Below are 9,776 nucleotides of genomic sequence, written 5' to 3' on the forward strand. Positions count from 1 at the left end.
TCTTGCCCAGACGACACAAACCCCATCCCTCCACCTCTTCTTCCTCAGCACAAGCACAACCCCGTCCATCTCTCCTGGACCACCGTCACAGGCACAGCTCCTTGTCCAGCACAAGCGCACCTCACCCCTCCGCCTCTTCTAGCCCGGAAGATGCAAACCCCATCCCTACCCATCTCCTGGCTCACCGCAAGCCCATCCCATGCCTCCATCTCCCTTCCCCTAAGCACATCTCATCCCTCCACCTCTCCCGGCCCAGCACACCCCATCCCGCGCCTCCATCTCCTCTTCCCTAAGCACCCCCATCTCTCCACCTCTTCTCCCCCAAGCTCGCCCCATCCCTCCGTTTCCTGCTGTCCCAGCACACCCCATCCCGCCATTCCTTTTCGGCCGGCAGCGGAAGCGCTGTCCGGGGGGGGGAGGGGGGGGCGCCCCCGCCTCGGCCCCGCGCCGCCCGGGGCGCGCTCCGGCACGCCGCCACCTGCCCGCCCGGCGCGGGAGGGGGGCGGGATTCCCGCGCGGTTTCCCCACGTCACGGCGCGGGGAAAGCCCCGCCGCGCCGCCGCTCTTAGGGCCGCGCTCCGCCCCGCCCGCCCGCACTGTGTTTTCGCCGCCAAGCTCTGCCGTGTCGTGCCCCGCCGCCGCGATGATGCCCGGCAGGACCCTGCGCAAGGCCGCGCCACCCGATCCTCCCGCAGGTGCCGGAGGGTGGAGGGAGCGGGGTGGGGGGGGGGGGTGGGGGGGGACACACGCTTCTCCGCCCGGGCCGCTGCTCCCCCCCGGCTCCAGCACCCGGAGCGGGGACAGGATGCCCGTGTGGGCGCGAGGTGGGGTACAGACGCTGCTCGTAGCGGGGGGGTTAATGTTGAGGAAAGAAGGGGGGGGGGGGAACATCGGGAAAAAATTACACTATTGGGAAGATCTCATTAAAATTAAACCCCGGTACGGGTGGGCAGGCGGCGGTGCGGGTGTCTGACGGCCGTGCGTGTGCCCCGCAGAGCGGGCGGCGGTGGCGGAGTGCGCCCTGCAGCTGCGCAGGATAGGCGACAAGTGGGACCTGCGGCAGAAGATCCTGAACCTCCTGGCAAAGCTCTTCTGCCCGGAGACGTGAGCTCCCCGCGGACACGGTGCGCTGAAAAGCAGGGGAAGACCTTGGCTTCGTGGATTTGGAACAAGAGACTTCACTGACGCTGGGAGACGAAGAAAGCTCTTTGCGGTGCGTTCTGCTGCCTGTAGCCGCTGAGGGATGGCTGTCGCAACATGATTTCTTTGAAGAATGTTACAGCAATATTGGCGTGTGAATGCCACTTGGAAAAAAAAAAAGATAGTAATGGGCAGAGCCCCTCGCCACGCGATGGGGAGACTTGGGGCAAGACGGAACTTGTCCTTCAGCCTGGTCTGAGAAGACTTCCATGAGCCCGGTTTCCCCAGTCGCCCTCTGGACCTCGTGTCCCACAGGTACGTTTCACCGAGGAGCTTGGACCACCTTCGGGAAGAAGCCAGATGAAGTCAGTGTCTTGGAACACATCGTATATGGGGATCGTATATGGGGATCGTATATCACCAGGCAAAAGCCACTTGCTCAGTTTCTTGACTGCTTTTGTTTTCTAAAGCATGGATTCTGCTGGACAGGAATCTGGTGGTGGGATTATTTCATTTGTTAATTAAACCAGTATCTTTATTGAAAGGTTATTTGTTACAGGATGTTGCTTCATGGACTAAAAATTACAATTCTATGAATTAACACGATGTTGCATAGTTCTAGTCTGTATTATATATATATATGTATATATTTGTATATATATAATATATATATAAAATATAAATATGTGCACCCCATGTGTATGACATGAGTATTTCACAGAACTGTTAATCGAATGCTACTTGTTTAGGCTGAAAATGTATGAAAAAATGTTCAAAACGTGACATACAACATGCCATAAAAATACATTATATTAACTAGAAGAAAGTATAATATTTTCTGATAATAAAGGAAATATGTCATGCACCAGAGGGGGGAGCATACTTTAGTATAGCATTATGTAAGACATATATATATATGAATATATATTACACAAATACAGATATCGAGGTATGTGTGGTAGAAGGATTCTTTCAATATTACAAAGAATTTCTTGAGAACAGTACAATACTGCTGTGTCTTCGTAAGTAACAGAATAACTCTTCAATAGAAGTAGATCTTAAAGTTGAACCTGAGTTGAATCTCACATTTTCTTGAGAATGTTATTTATTCAAAGAAAGCAACTACCTCTCTTTGAAGAAATAATGTCAATAAAACTGAACGTTACAGTCAATACAGGAAAGTAGCCTTGGATTTCTGAATGTTTAATGATACTTACAAGTGAAGGTTCTTCCCTTGTACTTTATTTCCATTTCATTTCATGGCAACCTCATTTCAGCTGCGGAATGATGAAGCCGCTACAGCACATCCCAGCGGATGGTGATACATTATGCCTGTCTCACTGAGGGGTTATTACCCTTGGCCAGCTTCGGCAGACCTGAATTAAGCTGATCGCTGTCAAGGCAAACAGTAACTCTGCTAGTCACTTCATGACAGACACAGTCCTAAACAGTATTTTTTCATGGCTGCAAGGCAGCAAGGTAGCGAGAAAACGGCTGAAGCCGATCATATTTTGTAGCTACCTCTTAGGTCAATGATCAGAGTTCCTTCTCTTAACTAACCTTGTATGTAAGTACACGTGCATTGTATAAGGCTGTATAATTGCACTTTCTGAATTCTGGGTCTGTTCAAATTGCGTTTTTTCCTGCCTTGTAGTGAATTCTTGTTTGTATTATTTGTAATGAATTTTTCAGTCAGCTCTTCTGAACCTGCAGAATTGTCATTACATAGCTTTGGTCACTCCTTCACAACCAACTGTATATGGCTGTTACTTGTCACTAAGCAGAAGCTGACTGACTTTGCCTGCTTTCCGCATGGAGGACGACTTAGCCCCGTCCCAGTGGCGTTACTGGGAGCTTTGCCGTTGGCTTGAGCCACATGCACGGTTCCCTCCTCCTCTGAGCCAGCTAATACCTTTTCAGTGAGAACATAGTGTTTCAAGGATAGTTGTTATTCATCTTAGTACTGCAAAGTAATGTGTTTTACTGACATGTACAGAGGTCGGGTTTTCAGGTATTAAAAAGTTAATGCAAAGAGTTTCTGCTAGGCTAAACACCAGCTCCCAGGCTAGCACCGCATGCAAATCGGCAAAGCTGCTCATCAAAGGCAGCCCTGACTTCAACAGAAGGGCTCCCGCTGCATGTCCTGGGCTTGGTGGAGTCTTGGAGTCTTCATCAAGGACACTGAACAATGATCATGCCTGTCTGGGACTCTCAGGAAAATTCAGCATTAGCATTCGCATTAGTAGCTGAAAAGTATTTGAATAAAAGTGTTCTGCTCAATGTATGCTGCTTTGAAATTCAATAGGAAAGGAGGTGCGAGCTTCATAGAGCCTGCCCTATTCTTCAGGCTGTAGCACACATCAATGTTATGAACAAAAAGTATGCTCATAAATGCATTGTCATGGGGATATCTGAGTTAAGTATTAGCTCAGTATTTTTCTGTCTACGTCTGCAAAGACTATTTGCTTTTTGTGAAACGTTTTTGTGCTTCTCTGAGCATTGTCAAGAGTGCTAGCTTTCAACAGGAGCTCAGGAAAAAGACCTAGATCCAAGCGATCAGTGCCAGTATATGAGCAAGTGCCTGCTGATGTCCACTCTAGGATTCCTTTTGTTACTTCTGCAAAGGATCTGCTGTATGACTGTATCAAGACGAGTTTGTTTTTCTTAAGGTCTGTTCTGGATACGGGCCAGATGTTTTGCTGTATGGCCCATGCATGTATGTCTTGAATTCTTGCTGAGATAATAAATACAAAGCATATGCGAGAAAAATGAGTCATTGTTGTTGTAACTCAGGGTTTTTTTGCGGATTCTGAATGCGTGATCATATTATGCAAATTCCTTCTATACTTCCAAGTCAGCAGGCAATGGGAGATTGGGCTTTTACTTTTGTCTTCAAGAGGAACAAGACATAACCATATCCTTGAACTTCAGTACGGGAAACAGACACTTATTCTAGTATTTTCTAGTAACTACTGCCCACAGAATAGTTGGGTGGTGTCAGGGGCTCCATTACCTCTACCAGAGGTGTTGCAGCTTCGAGAAAGAGAGTCCCTGGGGATCAGTGAAGGATAGGCACCTAAGTTAAGGGGTTTGTCTCAGATGCCAGCAGAAAGGAATGCAGTGCTTTGCCAAGGTCAGATTTTGACTTCCTCCAAAGTTTGAAGCTGGAGTTTTGGAAAAGGGGGAAATTATACTGCTTACCACAAGGGAATAGCAAAGGGCTTATCCTTCCTCCCTAAAACTGGGACCCAAAGATGAACAAAAGATGTGTCTGTGGAGAGGAAAGCATGAGATCCTCACTTGCGGCGCCATGCACATCAGCAGACTTTCCCCTGACTCATCCTGCTGCTTCTCGCCAGCTTCACAGGTAGGGAGCACCACGCCTGGGACACGTGTTCGAGCACGAGGAGGACTAAGAGCTTCCTGGACAAAGGCTATGGTTTCTAGTAAACTAAAAAAAACAAAGGGAGAAAAGTCCCTGTCCTTTTCCAGTTAGCCACCAAAGAGGCTTGGAAGATCTTTACTTCAGGGGGCATAAGTGAAGCAGACCTGAGAAGACCCATCAGCCTGGCACCAAGTGCTGCCGCAGGTGCTGCACAGTGCCTCTTTGCACAGCTCCACCAGCAAACAAATTACACTCCTAAGACTCGTCAGCCTTGTGAAAACATCCAGACACCCTCACCCACTGCCCGCCGGAGCCTGGCCCCTCTCCAGCCAAGTCACCGCCAGAGCACAATGCTTGTGACCTGCTCCTCCCCAAAGGGAAGGGGAAAAAAAAAAATCCCATCACTGGGGCATGGGATTGTTGTCTGAAGGCACCTGACTCACCCGCAAGCATCTGATATCAAAAAAATAAACCAAAGCCACCTGCTGAAGCAAACTGCCGGAGTTGCCGCCCGGTAGCTCCCTCCACTAACCACAGCCCGTGGGCACCTGCCAGAGCAGCAAGTGCGGCCCCGGGTCACGTTCGCACTGTGCTTGCCCAGGCGAAAACCAGCCAGGTGCCCTCAGCCAGCTCACGCTCTCACACCTGAGACTGGATGCACAAGCGGTATTTCCTAAACAAATTGCTAGACAACAGACAACACCTCCCTCCTCTCCTCGGCATGTTTTTTTAAGTCATCTGAAAAACAATGTCTCGTACGCTGCTCATTATTTTTAGCACACGCTGCTGGAAGGGACTAATTTTATCATTTTTCCATGCATTGACATGAGATGGTGTGAGTGCGTGACGTGCATCCGTAGAGGTGCAAGGAGGCTGGACAGGAAGGGCTGGGGATGTGATGTGTTGTCTTTCAGTCTGGCAGGGTTTTCCATGAAGTCGGTGACTGTCTGATGGCGGGACTGCCAGTAAGCAATAGTCCCAAAAGCTGTTACCGCTGTAAACAAGGGGTTTCACCCAAGTGCGTCACTACATTGTCTGGATGATGGCGTAAGAAACAGGCCACACCAAGGCTGCCCTCCCTTCTCACGCATGGTCTCTTTGCAATGCAAATCTCACCAGTCCGCAAGCCCTGCAAAAACGTGGAGGCAGGCGTCACTCCTTTAGCAACAGGAGATATCCCATGAAATGGCAATAACCTCAAACAAAACTGTTTCAGCCATTTCATTTTACCGGGGTTTTGGTGCCATTCCCTCCTCCCATGAAAGCACGGTGGGAGCAGCACTTGGCTCGGCTCCTCCGTCTCTCTGTGCCACTGCCACCGCTTGAAGGGCCAAGGCACCTTTCTGCAGGGGACAGGCCAGCTTGCAAACCTCGAAAAAAATCACTTTCAGCAGCACAGCATAAGGCCAGTGCTGGATGTCAGGATGCCAGCACCCCTGTGCTACCACCATGACACCGCTGCAGCGCCCGCCTGGGGGGCTCAGAGCAAAGGATGGCCCCAAGATGAGTTTTGGGGTTTTGCCTGTGTTATCACGCTCTGCCCAGGTCAAAGTACCATGGTTGCGCCTCCTCCCTCAGCTCCGGGATCCGAGGCAGGATCGCAGCCACCTTTGCCACCTGCTGCGTGGCAGCAATTAAAGACCAATTTCTGCTTGCACTTTCCCCTTCCTGCTCCCGAAAGGGATGTGGCCGAGCCGTGACAAAGGCACGAGGCCACATCCAGGTCCCTCCTACCCAGGGTCAGGAATTAGGGAGGTAATTTTTGACGACAGCAGCTGGGCTTTTCCCAGCACTGCCATGGCAGCAGCAGCTTATCAAGGAAATGGCTTTGCTAGGTAGGGAAGAATCCAAGGGACTACAGCTTCAGGTAACCTGTTTGCTCAGTGCAACGGTATCAGACTGATTCAGCTGCACAGCGAGGTGAGGCTGGCACATATGGGACTATCAATGGAAAGGCAAAAAGGTTCTGGTTTTAGTATTGGCTAACTTCAGAAAAATATCCTGACTGCTGGAAAACGTCCTTCTAGTCACAGCTTTACACACTGTGGGATGGAAGGGTGACTCCTTGTTTTGTGAAAGGATGTTTATTTGCATCAAGTGTTCTTTCTTATGATCATTTAATGAGAGGGATTTTATATTTTTAGAGAGAAAAAAGCTTTATAAATTATTGCAATCATCATGAATTTGTTAAACCTTTTAGCTGAGTCAAGTACTTTGAGGAACACGACTACATAGAAAGAGCAAGACATGGCTGGCTTTTTCCATAAAGGCAGAGTCCAAAATGGACTTTTGCTAAGGGCTGGTGAATACAGTCCAGTTTCAGCTGTACTCCTTGACAAGGAGCAATGAGCCAATCTCCTTTACCAGAAACAGCAGGCATCAGCCCTAGATAATGCAGCATCTCTTGCTTTCCAGGCAGCTATTGAGACAGGGGTGCTGGACACAGGGTGGAGGTTGGAGGTGCTGCAAGAGCGCTTATATGACCCAATGTTGCATAGGAAAGAAAAAAAAAAGGCACCAAACCACTGGACCAAAGCTTTGACTCTCCCAGCCCACATCAAGGGGAGGGTGAGGGGCTGGCAGCACAGAGGCAGCAGGGTCGACATGCCCCCCCCAGTGATGGTTGGCTCTGGAGTTGGGCACAGGGATGTGCAGCTCAGGGACGTGGCCTGGGGAGGTTTTGCTTCCCCTTGACATCGCAGTGACACGCTGCCGCACAGTGTCACTTCCCTGCGTGCGCGGGCATGGCACCCAGCCACTGCACACCCTGCCCCTGCCCGGCCCCTGGCTCTGGGGAACCTTCACACCACCCCTGCGTGGGGACAGAGACCATCAGCCTTCGGTCAAATGCGATAAAATGGCAGTTTTGACACATTCCCGGAAATATAGATGAGGTTTTGGAGCCAAGAACAGCCACACCAAAACACGTGGAGCTTATTTGGACAAAAGTTGCGTTGAGTGATGCTGACAGGTAACAGGAGAGCGGCAAAGATGTAAAACATGAGAAATAAACCAAAACTTTTCAGGTAGAATGATAAACCTGATTGCAGACAACAAAGTTGGTGTCTCTACTTACCTCATTTAGATCTGAGCTCTGTATGTTAGTGATATGGGAATAAAAAAACCTGTGCCCAAAACTGCAAACTTCTCTTGCCTTTTGTGCCAAGTTCCCCATTTGCCTTAAAGCCTTCAGAAAAAGCCAGATCCCCGAAACACTACTGAGTTAGGTAAAACTTAAATGTAATTTCCTGCCACTTCACACAGTGGATAAATGAAGTCGCATGCACTAATCCATAAATGGATTAAGTCCATCATGTCTTCTCTCTTTTGTATTGCTCTTTACTTAGCCACTGTCTGAGGCAATTAGGATTTTAATTAAAGACATTCAAGACTGATCTTACAAGAGCCAGGCTGCTGAGAGTTGAGCCCTGATGACCCCAGCTGATGCCACGTGTTTGCGGAAAGAGGGTGAAAGACAGCCAGGAGGAGGGATACAGCAGAGTGACCGAAAAAGAGGAGGGGGACTGGGTTGACCTAGCACTGAGGACAGCAGGGGAGAGGGGAAAACAGAGGAGATCTTCATGGCCAAAAATGTCTTTTTCCTTTTCCCCATATAGCCCTGGGGGAGAAGTCAGGCTCCAGCCAGGGACAGATGTGCCGGAGCAAGCTCGAAAGGGCTGCACACACCACCCCACACCTCCCTGTCCATCCCTTTCCCACGCTACTGGTTTTATGCTTTGCACAATCTTGTGCACAACAACACAGGCTCGTCAACAACCCTCATCGCAGCTGTTTGCAGGGGAGAGGGACGTGGGGAAAAGGTGTCCCAATGCAAAAGTGGGACCGGGAGACCACAAAGCTCCTCCTTTTCCCCTCCAGTCCAGGAAAGGGCCCCGGCGCCCACGGGGCAGGCCAGGAGCCCGACACGCCAACCTTTCCCATAGCGTGATTCAGCAGAAGTGCCGGGGCTTTTCCCTCCTCACATGACTCTTACTTACTCGCACCCTCATGGCGCAGCACCCAGAGAAGGAAACCGAAAGCAAACACAGCGGCTTTTGGGGCAGAAGCCCGGAGACAAGAGAAACGCCATCCGTGCCACCGGCATGGGAAAGCAAACGCCTTCCTCCCCTTGCAGCAAAGCTCACCCGGCCCTTTCAGGCAGCACCGTGCACCGGAGGAAACGGTGAGGTTTGCAAGGCATGGCAGGAGGGACACAGGCAAGCGCCATGCGTGCACCGAGGGGAAGGCAGGACCGTGCCGTGGTGTGAGCTGGGTGGGAGGTTCCAGCTGCGCTGCTGCTGCAAGCGCCCAACCCAGCAGTCAAACACGGAGCAATGCACGCGGGCTTGCAATGTGGATATAAACACTTAACTCACAAGCTCCTTCCTCCAGCTCAGCCTGCCCCGCAGTGACTAGCCGACAGGTCCATGTGCTACCAGGCAGCGTGGGATTTTGGGCACCTCTGGCATTCCCCATGTCAGAGCAGCTGAGAGGAGGGTGTCTAGAACATGCTTTCTGGGCTGATGCATCTTCCTGGGAGGCAGGTTTGCTTCGTGCTGCCATGCAGTGACAGTGAAGCCAGCTGTGTCTGTAAAAAGGTGGACCACTTGATGCAAACTTTCCCAGTTTGGAGGTTGTGACCTCCACCTCCCGCTATGAGCTCCACTGCAGCTCCACTCCATCTACAGAGAGGTTGGCTCCAGCCCAGCCTGTTCCACCGGCTTACTGGAGTTTTGAAGGGGAGTTTATCCCCAGGGTAGGTGGAAGACATGAACAAATACCAGGCTAGGACTAGTTGTATATACACATTCCCTACACATACAACCCATTCCCTTATAGCCCAGGGGCTGGGCAGGAGGTACAGTTCATAGGCAATGTGCTCCAGAGACTGCTGCTCTGGATGAAAACTCCACATTTCACCTTTGCCCTCTGCAACTACCTTGCACAGGGGCAGGAAAAAACAAAGCACAGCTTCCAAGATGCTGAAGCAGGTCCTATAAAACACCTTCTAACACTTCTTAAATGCTTTAATCCTCTTCACACTGAATGACAGTTCTCAGAGGGTGGTATTTTACGTCTAGCTTAGATGCACATCTCGGCAGCGTTAACACAGTCTTTGACTGTGCTCTCCCTGACAACCTTGTCTCTGCGATGCCAGTTCCAGCTGTGGACCAGACAGACTTTGGCATAACATAAGTAAGTATCTAGAGGAATACTAAGGGTACCATTTATTTTCAAAATCACTAAAAAA

At 50.3% G+C, this 9,776-nt stretch overlaps 1 protein-coding gene across 1 annotated transcript; it reads left to right on the plus strand.

The window, feature by feature from the left end:
• Positions 1-643: 643 nt before the first annotated feature.
• Positions 644-1,108, plus strand: PMAIP1 (phorbol-12-myristate-13-acetate-induced protein 1). Its single transcript, XM_059834305.1, has 2 exons — positions 644-695; positions 996-1,108. The coding sequence occupies exons 1-2, from the start codon at positions 644-646 to the stop codon at positions 1,106-1,108; spliced, it is 165 nt and encodes a 54-aa protein (XP_059690288.1).
• Positions 1,109-9,776: the final 8,668 nt, after the last annotated feature.

The sequence above is a fragment of the Gavia stellata genome, chromosome Z (assembly GCF_030936135.1).
Source record: "Gavia stellata isolate bGavSte3 chromosome Z, bGavSte3.hap2, whole genome shotgun sequence".
Classification (NCBI taxonomy): domain Eukaryota; kingdom Metazoa; phylum Chordata; class Aves; order Gaviiformes; family Gaviidae; genus Gavia; species Gavia stellata.